General features: G+C 41.2%; 1 protein-coding gene across 1 annotated transcript in view; it reads left to right on the forward strand.

The window, feature by feature from the left end:
• The first annotated feature begins 270 nt into the window (after positions 1–270).
• Positions 271–17,122, forward strand: part of LOC132873227 (roundabout homolog 1-like) — a 430,545-nt gene continuing 413,693 nt past the window's right edge. Inside the window, exon 1 of the mRNA XM_060908586.1 lies at positions 271–301. Coding sequence (XP_060764569.1) covers positions 271–301 — 31 coding nt within the window. The remainder of the gene's footprint in view (positions 302–17,122) is intronic.

Genomic DNA, 17,122 nt, shown 5'->3' on the forward strand with positions numbered 1-17,122 from the left:
GTGCAGATAAGCCAGCGTTATGAGTGAGTAAGTGAGTGATATGTCCCTTATCTGATCAAACCCATGCACAGGACTGACTTCATTTCCCATGGTGCCTCCGGTTATGCCTGTCTAATCTGGAACATCTTCATATTTACCCCAGGGTGAGGAGGTTCCTAGATAACATTGTTGCTGCAAATACATGACACTGTGAGCCTGGTTAACTGCTATTGCTTTAACTTTTGGCTTCAGTCATGCCTTTTTCCTTCCTGTCACTGTGGTGAGGCCATGATGATCTTTGATAACCAGGAAGAACCAGAAGGTATTTATCACCAACAAAGTGATCTCTCTGTCTCTCTCTCTCTCTCTCTCTCTCTCTCTCTCTCTCTCTCTCTGTGTGTTTAAAACGAGGTTGAAATGAGGTTTTTTTCTTTTTTTAAAATTAATCTCATATTGTCTTACAAGTTAAATAATACAGGCCACAAAAAAGTTTATCTTATCTTTTCTGCTGTTTAGTTGCCACAATCACTGTCCCTGTAGACCCTTTGAATGTCTGCGTATGAGGTTTGAAGATAGTTCAAACGAGCCTGGTCTTGTCCAAGATAAACTCTAGTGTATTATTCAGTAACTACTATGAATTATTCAATAACTACAGTGAAGCTAACAGGAGAGGGATGCAGTTGCAAGAGTGAGGAGCGAAAGTCTGGACATGCTGACGGATCACGGGAAGGGTTAAATACCCTGATGGAATAATCGAGCCAACATCAGTTGCAGCTTTGTAAGGCTGTAAAATGCTTTTCCAACAGTTCTCTGGATTCTCTGGATTCCAGGATGGAAAAGATTCAAACGATATTGTGAGATAAAGCTCTGGGCTTTTTTGTAACTGACTGGAGTACAGTAGCAGCAGATCCCAGCAGATGGATGCATGAGTGTAGGCGGAAGAGTGGGTTGATGGTGAAGCCTTCTGAATGTGTGTGTATGTGTGAATAACTGTAAATGATTGATGACAAAGACAGTTGGAAATAACTAACTTCCTAATATAAATATTTTAATTCATCTATACTTTCTTTCCAAGAAGAACACAGTGTTCTCATGGAGTACTGTTAGTACACAATGCGGCTAACTAATGTGAGCTTGCAATGTATAGTTAACACGAGATCACGAAGTAGGACTTGACATTTATAGCTGGAGTTTATGTTTGAATGTTCTTAGTGCTATGTTCTGGTTGTGACCAATGGATCCTTCATGAAGGTCAGTGTCTCCCCCACTGCTAAATATTAACATTTCAACTAACTAGATTTTAGCTTGGCCACTCACAATATGGACCACTTTTTGCTTTGCATAGAAGGTCTTCAAATTTTCTTATGATTATCAACAGCAGCATGGTGGTGTAATGGTTAGCACTGTCGCCTCACAGCAAGAAGGTTCTGGGTTTGAGACCAGTGTTTTCCCCATTGTTTGCATGGGTTTCCTCCGGGTGCGCCGGTTTTCCCCACAGTCCAAAGACATGCGGTTAAGTTAACATGCCATGGCCTGAAGGTTGGACTGAAGTGCCCTTGAGCAAGGCACCTAACCCCCAACTGCTCCCTGAGTGCTATAGCATAGTTGCCCACTGCTCTGGGTATGTGTGTGTGCTCACTGCTCACTTGTGTGTGTGCACGTGTGTGTTCACTGCTTCAGATGGGTTAAATGCAGAGGAGACAACTCACTGTGCTTAAGTCTGTGCTTGAGTGTACGTGTGATAAATAAAGGCTTCTTGTCTTATTACTATCAGCCAATCATCAGTTGCGTATTTAGTTTTTCACTACAGCTACAAGATTGATTTGTGTTAAACTGCATGATCTTATTTTTGAATAAATTATTTTGTAAAACGCAGTATATAAAAATTCAAGAGTTAACTATTTCATATGTAGCGTCAAGCTTTCAAGAACAAGAAACTCTGGCAATATAGTTCTATTTAAATATAAACCACTCTATTAGTACAAGTGAAACTGGAAAAGGTTATAAAGAAAGATAAAATATGGATACCAACGATCAGAGCCAAAATGGTGTGAGAGGTGCTTTCAGTATTGATCACAGATTCGATTAATGTCAGAAAGGATCTTGGCAAGTAATAAGTATGTACAATGTAACACCTTAAATTGAAGCAGACTATTAAAGTCTAACACAGATTGGGAAGGAGTATATCTGAGCACCTGCACCTCCTTTGGGAACGCCATACACCAATAAATCTCCCAGTCATTCTTAATTATAAATGGGAGCAGGGACCTTCATTTGATAAATTAGGGAATATATATGCAAAATCACTCCCAGACCAGAAGGTTTGACAGCTAAGATAGAATCCACAAGTATACTTGATGCCAATAATGGAAATACGTAAATGAACATGTCTGCACACAGTGCCTAATTTGAATGCAGAAATCAGATGTTTTTTTTATCAAAATAGGATAAAATTTAGCTTGTTCAAATGACAGGAAAATATCATCTTGTGTGCCTTTATCATTATGAAATGCACTTATGCAGATTCATCGTACAACTAGGAAGAAATGGTTTGAGGAGGCGTCTTTGACGATTGGGTTTTGGCAGTAAGATGGTTACAGTAAAGGCAAAGATGTAGGACCAAATCTTTTGGATTAGTATCATCAGTCTTCCTGTTCAATTAACTGTTTTTCCATGTTCATGCATGCATTTTCAGTAGCGACTTTATCTTGGGCAGGGCCAGGGTGGATATGGAATGTATCCACAGAATACTAGAGATGTGGGAATACATCCTGGATGGGAGGCCAGTCCAACACTGGGCACCATGTACACCAGTGTTGTCGAATCATTAAACCTCAAGTCCGAATCCAGTCTCAAGTCCCCAGTATTCAAGTCCGAGTCTAGTCCAAATCATTAAAGAAAATTTCAAGTCAAGTCCGAGTCGAGTCCACTACTGATCCGAGTCGAGTCCAAGAACAAGACTCCAACTGCACCATTTGACGGTGGCTGTTGCTGTGAAACCGTCTCTGTTACTGTGTTGGACTAACGTTACTGCTTGACTGCCCCATTTTGGTTAATAGGCTACAGATAAAAAGCTTGTTCATCACTCAGCAAGCCCCACCCATTATCAACAGGGCAAATAACATGAGAGAGGGTTAACACTAGCTAGTTCATCACTCAGCAAGCAAGCCCTACTATCAACAGGGCAATGAACATAGCATGTCACTTCCTTCTCTGGGTGGAGTCTTGCCAAATGACAATTGAAGTTCGAGGTTGTCCCTGTCGTCTCTTCGATAGTTCTTCTACATATGGAACACATAGCAGTGCATTTTTTCCCACTGCATGAGATGTCTGTATAAGCAAAGTGGCCATCCTGGGGGCTTCTCTCCAGGCATTTTAGCATCATTTAACATTAGTTTGTTCCTGAACATGACATATGAACAGGTGAATGTGCATTATCTTGCACAAAATTAGTATAAAAATTAATGTAGATATAAATATCTTGTGCCAAATTATTATGGCATGTTACAAAAAATAAAGAAAAAATCCAAGTCCTCATCTCCAATTTATGAGTCTGAATGCAGTTAACGCACGAGTCCGAGTCCAAGTCCGAGCCATCAGTGCTCAAGTCCAAGTCAAGTCATGAGTCCTTAAAATTAGGACAAGGGTCGGACTCGAGTCCGAGTCCTGGACTCAAGTACTACAAGCATGATGTACACCCATGTTCTCATACACCTTAGACTTGGCACACCTGGCTTGTTTTTGGGAAGTCGGAAGAAACCAGAGGAAACCCACATGGCCAGGCAGAGAACATGTACTGTACGTAAACCGCCACACAGACATTAGCCCTAGCTCAGGATTGAAGCATGGACTCTAGAGCTCTTAACTGTGCCAGGTGGCAAGTTTGGCACAAGTTAGGACAAGTCTGTGTTCAAGATGCAGAATTCACAACACACACACACCTACAAATATAAAGCTGAATGTCTGGCACTATACCACTGTCTATCTTGGACTAGTATTTAGTTGCCACCACAGGAACCACACTTTCCAGACAGAATATCTGTATACTTTATTATGGGAACATTTTCTTGCATACAACCACAACATGGCTGAGTGCTACTCTGAAAGTTTCCCACTGCCTTAACTCATAAATGTGGCTTCCTAGGAGCCTTGCTAACATTTCACCATTGTGCCAAGTCTGCTCAGGCAATTTGTGAGACAACTGTGTCAATTACGACCTTTTATATTCTCTCAAGGGTAGTTTGATAATCAGAATACAAAGTCTACCCAACAGCAATGAGGTAAAATAGCTGCTATTAGAGATGTCTGGGACACATGGGTTCAGCATCTGCCACTTATCGACAATCCAAACCTCGAGGTTACTTTGGGTCCCTTTTCAGACCCAGATATCAGTTGATTCTAAGCCAAATATTGCTGAGATTTGGCACTTAAGGGAAAGTGTGTTCTGGGGCACACATAATGGAGCACATTTAAGGTTTTCATGGCATTTGGAAACTAACCCAAAATGGCCTAAATTCAGTCAACCATATCTGATGCCTGTATGGCATTTCAATTTTGAGTCAGTAATGTCCCAACTGTAAGTTCTGCTCCATATCATGCATGAGATAGGGTCTCATCAAGGTTGAGTAGTGGCTGTGTTCTGGCAGCCAGTTTCGGATGAGTTCATCGGCGTTATTCCATGGCAATATGTGGGCTAGATGAAAGTGGTAAGCGTGGGCCGGCACTGAGCCATCACACATTTGCAATCTGGGGAAATTGCTGTCTCGTCAAACAATACATGCCAAGTAAACCAGGCAAATATGGCATAAAATCTGGGCAACATGCAAAGCTGGGACCAACTACACCTGGAACATGGAGGTGTACATCTGCAACCCTGTTGGCAAGATGCCAGGAAAGAACCAGGGTGTGTGTGGTGTGTGATAACAGCTGGTCTCAAAAGACACAATACCACACAGCACAGCTTTTTTTTTTTCCTTTTTTTTAACTTCATATGTTTGCAGGCAAAAATGGCTAGCAAGGACAGTCGGGAGAAACAAGTCTGAGCTCCTCGACAGTGCTCGAGTCTTATCATGTAGCTCAAGTCTTATCAAAACTTCTCATTATTGTAACACTCAGTCCTGTGACATATTAAAAATAAAACAAATATGTACTGTCTATAAACACAGATTATAGTACAGGCAAGCTACTGTAAGGTTTAAGGAAACCAATACAGTCCTGAAGTTAGATAAGAACAGACAAAAGACCTGAAAAATCCATCTATTCATAACTGCTTATCCAGTACAGGGTCGCGAGCAAGCTGGAGCCTCTCCCAGCTGACTATGGGCGAGAGGCAGGGTACACCCTGGACAAGTCGTCAGGTCATCGCAGGGCTGGCACACAGAGACAAATAACCATTCACAGTCACATTCACACCTACGGTCAATTTAGAGCCACCAAATAGCCTAACCTGCATGTCTTTGGAGGAAACCGGAGCACCCGGACGAAACCCACGCAGACACGGGGAGAACATGCAAACTCCACACAGAAAGGCCCCTGTCAGCTGCTGGGCTCGAACCCAGGACCTTCTTGCTGTGAGGCGACAGTGCTAACCACTACACCACCGTGCCACCCGACCTGAAAAAATCAGAATGGTAAATACAGTACATTTGCAAGACACATACTATCATTATACCTAAAGGTAAAATTTATTATTGCAAAAAATTACACACCTGTACAAAGCACATAAATACATGCTGCATTATAACTTACTACTGCGATGGTGACACTTTATTCCTTTGTCCAACATATGGCAACAACAATAATAATAATATACAGGGGGCTGCAAAAGTAGGTATACAGTAATGAAAAACAAAACATTCACATAAAATGTTAATATTAAATGAAACCTAGCACCACTATTATAATACTGATAATACTGGAATAATCCTTACTGTATACCTACTTTTGCAGCCCCCCGTATATAGCAATAAATGCAATATACAATACAATACAAAGTACAATCCAATATAAAATACCATTTTAAGTAATATACAGCTTGAATGTCCTTGCCTAAAATGACTTCTGATGTCCTGCTAGTAGCAATTCTAATGTCTCTTTTGTTGCAGAGTCCATACTTAGACCAAGTGAAGGTCAAAAATTCATGCAATGGCCTGGTTGGATCTTGTACGTGTCATTGAAACTCTCTGCATGTTGTTTCAACTCATTTCTCCTCCAAGGTCTGAAAATGTGTAGATGGAGCTCCAGTAATTGAGCAACATCTTCTCTGTACACTATCTCAGTATGCAATGAGTTGTTTCGGCAGGTCAGAAATGTCAAGTCAAGTCAAAGTCCCTCTCATCCCAGAATCTGGTCTTCCCAGGCAGTCTCCTGTCCCAGTACTAACCAGCTCTTTGAGGCGTATGGGTGCGGCACTAATCTCCGTTTCAATAGCCGTCAGCCTCTTGCCTATACAGCTAGGGTTACAGTGGGGGGCTAGTCCTCTGGTAACCTCAAGAGTTTGACTTCCCCACTCGCATCTGTATTGCCAGACAGTAGTAGGTACCATTTTTATCATGGTCTTTGGTGTGACCCGACCATGAGTAGAACTTGCGATCTCCCAAATGAGAGGTGGACACGCTAACCACTAGACCAACTTGCGGTCAGGTCAAAAATGAAATCTAATGAAGGACACAGATCTGAGCCAGAACTTCTGTCTGCAGCCCTGCACACCTTGGTATGCTTAGATATTAAATCCTAGGTAGCACTTTCTTCAGCATGTACTTATGTTCGTTCCAAGATAAATCACATGAGACTCAAACTCCTAGATGTTTAAAAGTCCTTAGCTGTTCAGTGCATTGCCCATTGACCTCAGGTATAGGCAGGTCAAGCCTGTATTCCTCTTTCCTGACACTGACGATCATATCCTTGGGCTTTTTTTGCTGTTTGCAACCATAGAGTGTCAGTGGCAGATTGAGTGCACCCAGGCGATTGGCCCATCAGCATTTCTGTTAAGGTCAAGTCATCAGCATATTTCACAGGGTACACAGCCCGGGGTAGCCTGTCATCCAGAGTGATAAAACAGACCACAAACGACAATGGAGACAAGACACCACCTTGAGGCTCTCTGGGGAGCACTGGCTGTGGTTGAGACCAGCAGCATCCCCACTTCACTGTCTCTACTTGAGCGGTAAGAGAGCTGTCACGTGTGTGCCAGAGTGAGTGTGCAATGCTGTAGTCAGGAGCCAGCAGTGATCAACGGTATCAAATACTCGTGAAAAGTCAATGAAGGTAGCATGAATGTCACTTTTTGGGAGATCATTTACAGCATTATGCTGGCTTTGAGCAATCTAGACCAAAGCAGACACAGTAGATCTATTCATCATAAAGCCATGCTGTGACAAATTTATAGAATGACTGACTTTAGAGACAAGAATGTCCCGAAGTAGACCTTACATGTTTGGAAAATAAAGTGTCACGTCAGTTTTTGACTAGGAGCAAAACTATGGGGGAAAAACAGTGAAATAGTTTTAAAATAATATTTATGGAGAAATTTTGTGAAATGTTCTCTGCTGTGTTGAAAAATACATGCATTGTGTTTGACTGAAAAGCAAGTATTGGTACTTTGTTTGGTAACTAGGAGCAAAGTTGGTTAAAAGTGTCTTCAAAGTAAAAAAAAAAAAAAGTTAAAAGGTGTAACATGGCATGCCTGTGGTTCTTCATGACTTTTTATGGCTTATACAGTATACTGTAGATAGGCATACCAGGTAAAAATTCAAATTCACTCCAAATTGCTTGAAACTGCTCTCATTGAATTCAGAACTGAATGCTGAACAACATACTTTTGACAGAATTAAAATGTGTTTATCCATTCTTGAGGTATTACAAATCAAAGATTGAAAAAAAGGCTTAATTTTTAGAAAACTGCCGTGATATTATGTATTCGGATCACATGGTCCAAAACGGCCTCATTAACAAATGAGATCAAGTGTTTTTTCTTAATATCTTTTTTTTTTTAAAGATATTTACATGGAAATAGGCAGGCACATAGATGGTTGTATACTGAATACAAATTTTGAAAAATTAGTAAAAAACAAATTATGCAAATTAGAATTTAATTAGTATTAATTACGCTAATTAGGTTGAAACATTAAATCGGTACACTCGTTTCTTCAAAGTTTTACCAAATGGCTTTATTTGTGCAATATAAAGCTGATCTTAACTCTCATTTGTACATCACAAAGAAGGAGAAGTCATTGTTAATTATAAAATCTGCATAAATAAGCACTGAATGCCATTCCCATCCACCATTCTCTATCAAAATAAAAAAGTAATAAAAGAATATTTCTAATACCCTCTTTGTGCTCTGTAGGCCTTTGTATTTCTAAGTAGGGTCTACTAGTGTTTATATGAACGAATATAAATGATTATTTCGATTAATATCAATAGCTTTCAAGGCTAAACTAAAAAAAAAAAAACTGTGAAAGCTAAAACCAATAAACAATGCCATTTAATTGAATTGAAACTGGCACTCGCGTTTCTGACTTTCGTTTTTTTTAAATATTATTCCGACCACTAAGATCTCAATATTTTTTTATGAAAACAACTACAATTATATTCTAAAATAGTTATTTTTTTACATGAATCAGTTTGATTGAGTAGGTAAAGCTACGAAAACTCACTTCAAAGTCTCCCGTGAAGCATAACATCAAAACTAGCAGACGGAAAATCTTGCTGAATATGTCATCAGAAACAGTGAGAGCGAGAGAACATCCCTATCGGAGTTATCTGACTAATATTCACGAGTAACCCAGTTGGAAACCGATCAGAAGAGAGAGAGCCTGACCGCTTTCCCGTGAGTCAAAAAGCACCGGCAGTTTCCTGACATCACACAAGCAGAGAGTGGACTCTGTTGTACCAACTTCAACCTGCCGTTACTCCCAAAGTACTGAACAGATCTTAACGAGATGAAATTCTTTGGAAAGCAGAGATAACAAGTGTTACCAGGCAAAACAAACCTCGCCTGGCAGCACTTATTTTATACCTGTATGCTGATAATGGTAATATTTTTCAATCATCAGCTATCAGGTTATAGTCCTATGAAAATCCATGACCTTGAGTTTGACATTTCAAAGTCATTCAAGGTCAAAGGTCGTGGTGCCAAATGAAATCCCATATAGCACTTCCTATGAGTTGATCTGTCTACCATCAACCGTTTTCAAGTTACAGCCCTCTGAAAAGCATGACCTTGAATTTGACCTTTCAAGGTTCCTCAAGGTCAAAGATAATGGTGCCAAATGAAAGGCCATATGGGAGTTCCTGTATGCTCATAATAGTAAACATTTGTCTATCGGCAACCGTTTTTGAGTTATAATGGAAAATGTTATTTTGACCCTTCCGATGACCTTGACCTTCATCTTGACCCAATTACCCCCAAAATTTAATCAGGTAATCTATAGACCATTGGCCATCTACCCTGCAAATTTTAAGTCAATCAGTGCAACTATCTAGATGCTAGATTGTTAACAGACACACACAAACAAACAAACTGATTACCATACCTCGCCCCGCTTACTCCGTCACGGGCAAGGTATTGAGCTTTTTAATGATAGTATTCACGAAAAAAATATTCAAGAATTAAGCAATGACAGATTTGGAAACTTAGATGAGCGTCTGCGTGCACAATTTTCACATCACGGCCAGTGGGCGTCTGATATGCCTACTATAGAAGCTATTGTAGCCCACAACAGGTCAGAACCATATAAGATATAGAGTCCTATATGTTATGGATAAACGTTAATGATTCACCTAGCGATTTCATCATTAATAATAATAATAATAATAATAAGAGGAAGAGAAGACAAACCATATAAAATTAACATAGATTCTTTATTTCTTGCTTTGTTTGTAATATACCTGGAAATGCTAACATTATGTTGCTGCGTTTTTCCCCACTCGTGATGTTGGCATAATTTTTTTGTGCATCAGTTGGACCTCATAGTGTTTGGGACATTGCTTCAGACAGTTGTCATGGAGAAAATGTATTCTCTGACAAAAGTAAGGGACAGAATGATTCCAAAACTTCAGTTCTGTTTCCTGCCTGGTGGGCTGATGTACTAACAGTGCAATGCTGCAATAGTGAATTATACAACCTGGCTGACAGACAGACAGACAGACAGACAGATAGACAGCTTCACGAAACGTAAAGTGATAACATTCTCTGATGGAGATCCATCTCTCAGAGAACACCACCATTCTGTTCTATTCCAAAGACATGATGATTAATCCAGATAGTATCTCCATATTTCTGCGCTCTGAAATCGACCACAGGTTTAACAAACACTTTGAAACAATGAAGCAATGAAAATCAAAGAGAAGCTGATTATCTATGTCAATCTCTCCTGTCCTTTTCTGTCTCACTCCGAGTTCGTCTTCTTCTGTCTTTTACCTTCTTCGTGCACTTCCTGTCAGACAAACGTCCAGAAGTAAATCATAACAAAGAGCTAATTGTTTTCTGTGGAAAAGCATGAGATCCAATAATATTTGTGTTCGCCAATATTGGCCGGATGCCGAGCTGCTGGATGGATATCGAAGCAGATTTGGCATACCTTCATTTTATGCCGTGAATGAATGTGATGACTGACATGACAGAAATCTTTGTCACTGTAGAATATGAACTGTCTTAATACACGGCGCATGTGACATTTCACATGAATCTCATATGGGGATCGATATTAGGAATAAAAAACAGATTTGTGCATCGTTAGTTTGAAGTTGATGGATTGGTTGTTCACACACATGAAGGCTGTGAGGATGAATAGTGAGCGTCTGCGCTTCTTTTCTCTGCGGTGGCTTTTCTTTCTGACTGAACTCCTCAGTATATGCTGATTATTGTTGGTTCAGATTGGAAAGACATTAGAAATCCTGCTGTTCTGTCAGCATGAGCGTGTTTTGTTGGATGAGATTTGTATATGTGTGTATGTGTGTGTGTGTGTGTGTGTGTGTGTGTGTGTATATATGTCTACAATTTTCCTGACAGGGTGACAGTAATAGGATAGGTGTGGCTAAGAGAAAGCACACACACACACACACACACACACACACATGTCCTGTTGAGATGGTACAGTGACTTAGAGGTCATTTTCCAACACGTCTGACATGCAGAGGGATCCCCTCCCTCTCCATCTTTCTCTTTACCTTTATACGGTAAGCGTTACAGAGCTGTTGTCTTTCTTTGTGTCTCCATTATTATGTCTCCTGGTTTGTATGCAATATTCAACAAATTGGTCAAACATTGTTGTTGACACACAGGCACATACAATCATGCACATTTCGCAACCTAAAACCGCTACACCAGTGCCAACATGCATTATAATTTCTCCCCATGAATCTCTGTGTTTGATGTTGAATATATTCATGCAGTGTATCCTCCTTTTGCACACACACACGCTTGCAGCACTGTGTGCAAAAGGAGAAAAGAAGGTAAAGAACACAGGGTTCGACTCAGGGCCGGGGCATTGATTGGCCATATGAATCAGACACACGCTGCGGTATTTCGATCTCTCATGGATTTGTGGGCGGGTGACGGGGGACCTTTGTGGCTTTTCAAAGGCACTGGATTCCCAACCGCACCAAGTTAGGCCATTAATCTCTCAGTAAATGACATGTCATTCCTCGAAAGCTGCAGCCTCTATTATCCCTGCTAACACACCTTCAACTGTTCACTAACATGTGACCATATGGAATATATAGCGCACACACAGGAAAATCCATTTCTTTTGACACTTCTGAAGTAAAGCAATTTTGCCATATGGGAATGTGGAGGCTTTGGTAGAGAGCATGGACGTTGTATACTGTCACACAGCCAAAGGTGTACTTAATTAACAATCAGCAACTAGGAACTGGGGTTGTAATCAGGCTGACAAGATGCTGAAAAATGAGAAATTTGTTTAGGTAGTTAACACCAGGTTGGTCAGATAGTCTTTTGTGGTTATCTTTCACTGGCAAGGGCAAGCGTTCATTGGAGAAAGCATTAGTCTCTGTCTCATCTCTGCTCACCTGTCACTTTACTTTCTCACACTCCCCATACTTTTCTCTCTCTCTCTCTCTCTCTCTCTCTCTCTCTCTCTCTCTCTCTCTCTCTCTCTCTCTCTCCTGATCCACATGTTTGCATGGGGATCCGGGTGCCGCTTAGTGCGCTCACCATCGATTAGCCATCACTCTTTCTCGTCCTGGCTTTGTATTGGCTCTGGCTGAAAGCCATTCACACCACGAATAAAGAAGCAGAATTGATAAGCCTAAAATCAATGCTCAACCTTTGCCCTGCGGGATGCTTCCTCATCAGCATCTCAGAATCTTCTCCTGCAGATTGCGCCCATGTTGTAAATGCAGGAGTGTATGTACTCTCTCGAGATCTGCATAAATACCAATATCAAATGCCTCTACTGTAATCACTGGTCTTTAATCCAATTAAGGAAGAAATGAAAAGATTCCCACACATTTGTGTCTCTTGTTTCTTTATTCCCCTCAGCTATTCTTTTAATTCTCTTGTTTTCATGTCTGTTTTGATTTTCGAGCATAATACGCTTATCTACATTTTAATGATATCCGAAACTAATGAAAAAGCACAGACTACACTTGGTCTCACATGTTCTCTAATTATCCATTTTAATCCGAGCAACGTGCCGTGATTGCAATAAGAGTGCGCCGTGTTTCTACAGAGCCTCAAGCAGTAGAGCAACTGTAGTGACCCGCATGTTGTTTTTAAAAATGTTGTTTTTAAAAATGTTTTCTGTTTAGTCTGATTTAGTTTCATATTGCACAAATAAGTGGTCCAGAAAGGGAAAAAAAAACTTGCTGAGGAGTGTGGGGGATGAAGCATCAAACTCACCAGCATTTTTCTGAAAAACAGCCTGAGACTATGGCTGTGTCTGAAACAACCCTTTGATACCTTGCCGTCAATTCTGTCTCATAAATCCAGCTTTTTGGTCTATACCAAAATACTGCCTCAGTAAATTACACCAAGGAAGTAAACACATCAGGATTCAGTTCAAACAGAGTAAATAATGCGTATATTAAAGGGTCCAAGCTTAGCCTGCTACAGTGTTGTTTGAAAGTTTGTGAACCCTTTAGAATTTTCTATATTTCTGCATAAATATGACCTACAACATCAGATTTTCACACAAGTCCTAAACAGACCCGACGGCAGAAGCAGTCTAGTAGCCGGGCATTGCACTGGCTGGGGGTGGGCACGCATCGGCGAACCCAATTTTACTAGGGGGGTCCGGGGGCATGCTCCCCCCGAAGAAATTTTTGAAAAAAACACTCTAAAATGGTGTATTTTGAGCTCTTCAGACACCCTGTTCCGCTGCTATATACTGTCCGTCACTGAGCGCATTTGCAGGGAATATTCTGTTTCATACGGAATATTGGCAGTATTCCGTTTGTGCACGAGTCATGTTGTAAACTCGTACCGAATACCCAACACTGAATGCGCAAATGGATGATTGTGATCAATGTTGACAGCAAATTAAGATTGATATTTACAATTAAGGGCGGCACGGTGGTGTAGTGGTTAGCGCTGTCACCTCACAGCAAGAAGGTCCTGGGTTCGAGCCCCAGGGCCGGCGAGGGCCTTTCTGTGCGGAGTTTGCATGTTCTCCCCGTGTCCGCGTGGGTTTCCTCCGGGTGCTCCGGTTTCCCCCACAGTCCAAAGACATGCAGGTTAGGTTAACTGGTGACTCTAAATTGACCGTAGGTGTGAATGGTTGTCTGTGTCTATGTGTCAGCCCTGTGATGACCTGGCGACTTGTCCAGGGTGTACCCCGCCTTTCGCCCGTAGTCAGCTGGGATAGGCTCCAGCTTGCCTGCGACCCTGTAGAAGGATAAAGCGGCTAGAGATAATGAGATGAGATGAGATGAGATTTACAATTAAGAGTGCGCAACAGAAGATTACATCACACTCATCCTCCCTGCACAAAGCCTAACTGCAGTAACTGAATCCCTTCTAAGTGAAACCATGCGCATTAAAAGTTTTATGTCTCAAATCTAGTTTTGTGAAGCATGACAACATTAATCTTTAATACAGATGTGTTTTGTAGGTTAACTGAAACGTCAAAACCAGTTTCTTACCTCCAGTGCTTAGTTTGCAAATCAAACGCCAAGTGCATGACAGCGCAGGGCTGACGAGATGGGCGCAGGCCAAAACGTTAAGGAAACAGTGTGTCATGTATACACATTTTAAATTAAGGACTTTTTCTTGAATATTATGCCCTTTAAAAAAAAAAAAAAGCGTTTAACTGTAGTAGCCTGTGATTTATTTATTTATTTATTTATTTATTTTAAATATTGTGTTAAGCTGTTGGCCCTAGCCTATGACAGGGCGGGCAGGCCCACACTAGGGCGGGCCCACATGACTAAATGGGCGGGCCCGGCCCCCAAAGGCCCGCCCATCGCGCCGGGCCCGGTCCTAAAAGTAGATAAAGAGAACCCAGTTAAACAAATGAGACAAAAATATTATACTTGGTCATTTATTTATTGACAAAAATGATTCAATATCAGGAAGGTAAAAAAAATTGTGACACAAACAATAATTAAGATGAAAACACAGAAATCTGGAGTGTGCATAAGTATTCACCCCCTTTCGTATGAAACCCCTAAATAAGAGCTGGTCCAATCAATTCACTTCATAAGTCACATAATTAGTTGATTAAGATCCACCTGTGTGCAATCAAAGTGACACGTGATCTGTCACATGATGTCTGTATAAATCAACCTGTTCTGGAAGGACCCTGACTCTGCAATGCTGCTAACAAGCAACATGAAAACCAAGGAGCCTCCAAACAGGTCAGAGACAAAGTTGTGGAGAAGTATAGATCAGGGTTGGGTTATAAAAAAATATCCCAAACTTTGAATATCCCACGAAGCACCATTAAATCCATTATAGCAAAATAGAAAGAATATGGCATCACAACAAACCTGACAAGAGAAGGCCACCCACCAAAACTCACAGACCAGGCAAGGAGGGCATTAATCAGAGATGCAACAAAGACACCAAAGATAACACTGAAGGAGCTGCAAAGATCCACAGCGGAGATGGGAGTATCTGTCCATAGGACCACTTTAAGCCGTACACTCCACAGAGCAGGGCTTTATGGAAGAGTGGCCAGAAAAAAGCCATTACTTAAAGAAAATACATCTTTGGAGTTTGGCTAACAGCATGTGGTAGACTCCCCAAACACATGGAAGAAGATTCTCTGGTTAAATGAGACTAAAGTTGATTTTTCTGGCCATCATGGCAAATGCCATGTGTGGCGCAAACCCAACACCCTGAGAACACCATTTCTACAGTGAAGCATGCTGGTGGCAGCAACATACTGTGGGGATGTTTTTCATCTGCAGGGACAGGAAAGCTGGTCAGGACTGAAGGAAATGGATGGCACGAAATACAGGGCAATTCTGGAGGAAAACCTGTTTGAGTCAGCCAGAGGTTTGAGACTGGGACAAAGGTTCACGTTCCAGCAGGACAATGACCCGAAACATATTGCTAAAGCTACACTGGAGTGGTTTAAAGGGAAACATTTTCTTGTCTTGGTATGGCCTCATCAAAGCCCAGACCTCAATCCAATTGAGAACCTGTGGCCTAACTTGAAGATTGCTGTACACCAACGCAACCCATCTAACTTGAAGGAGTTGGAACAGTTTTGCCTTGAGGAATGGGCAAAAATCCCTGTGGCTAAATGTGTTAAGTTAATAGAGACACACCCCAAGAGACCTGCAGATGTAATTGCAGCAAAAGGTGGCTCTACAAGTATTGACTTTGAGGGGAGTGAATACCTATACACCCTCCAGATTTCTGTTTTTTCATCTTTATTATTGTTTGTGACACAATAAAACAACAATTTTCATCTTCAAAGGGGTAGGCATGTTGTGTAAATCAAATGGTGCTAACCATAGACATATAAACATAGACGCCGCCTTCTACGTAGAATCATACGTCATCCTTGCCGCCATATTGGATGTAGCAAAGTGGAGATTCTTCAACCGTCTCTGGTATAGTGTCCAGACAGTAGCCGAGAATAAAGATGCCTCATTCATGTGCTGCATTTAACTGTACCAACAGGTTTACCGTCCAAACGAGATCACATGGGATTACCTTTCACAGGTGAGACTGGAAAAATACTTTTCATTGTATTTGGTCATTATAACGTAATTTTACGAACAGATTTTTCTGACTTTGTGGCTAATATGAAGTCTCGCGCATAATAGCCACTCGGTGAAACCTGTCTCCAAACAACGAAGTATTTCCTTCGTAACTATGCTGATTGTTGTTAGCTGCTTAGCTAACTTTTCACATACTATGTAGGTTTCCCAAAAATAAAGACATGAAAAAGCAGTGGGAGACAGCTGTGCGACGGGAAGGGTTTTCTGCTACTCCGTCATCCATGCTCTGCAGTGAACACTTCAGAACGGAGGATTTTGACAGAACAGGTCAGACAGTCAGGATCAGAGAGGGAGCTGTTCCTTCAGTCTTCAGTTTCCCAGCTCATCTCCACTGGGTAGGTGTCAGTGGCGGCTGGTAGTCTTTCAAACAGGGGAGGCTGGTCGGTTACGATATTTCCAGATTTTAAAAGAAAACACATCAATTTTGCCCATACTCTTGCCTCTGATCTGGCTGATTGTTGGCAGCGTCACAAACTGTGAAATAACAGGTTCTTTTGGCCCATTAGCCTACTGTCCAATATACATGATGGTGGTGTTGGGGGGGGGGGTATATTTTAACATTTTATATTTTAAAATTGTGGCATGTTGTTTAAAAATTGACCTCGGCTGTGTTTTTGTTTAAAAATGTTTTCCAAATTGTAGCTGTGTTTAATTCATATCCAGAAAAACATATATTCCAATATAATATACTCAGCATAAACATTTTAAATAGATTACACTGTAACCACTGCCTGTCTATATTTGAAACGAGCTGTCAATCAAAGAAAATATCCGGCCGCTTTCACCAATCACCAGTCTCCTCGCGGAAACTGCCATGTCCCTCCCATGTGAGGCTCGGAGTCCGTAGGCGGGCATTTTCGCAGTATTTGTCCAATAACCGTCTTGCATTTTGAGATTGAAAAGCGCATAGCTCCCAAATGCCGTTGAAGTCCACTGAGGCTGGGAG

This window comes from Neoarius graeffei, chromosome 25 (assembly GCF_027579695.1).
Source record: "Neoarius graeffei isolate fNeoGra1 chromosome 25, fNeoGra1.pri, whole genome shotgun sequence".
NCBI lineage: Eukaryota > Metazoa > Chordata > Actinopteri > Siluriformes > Ariidae > Neoarius > Neoarius graeffei.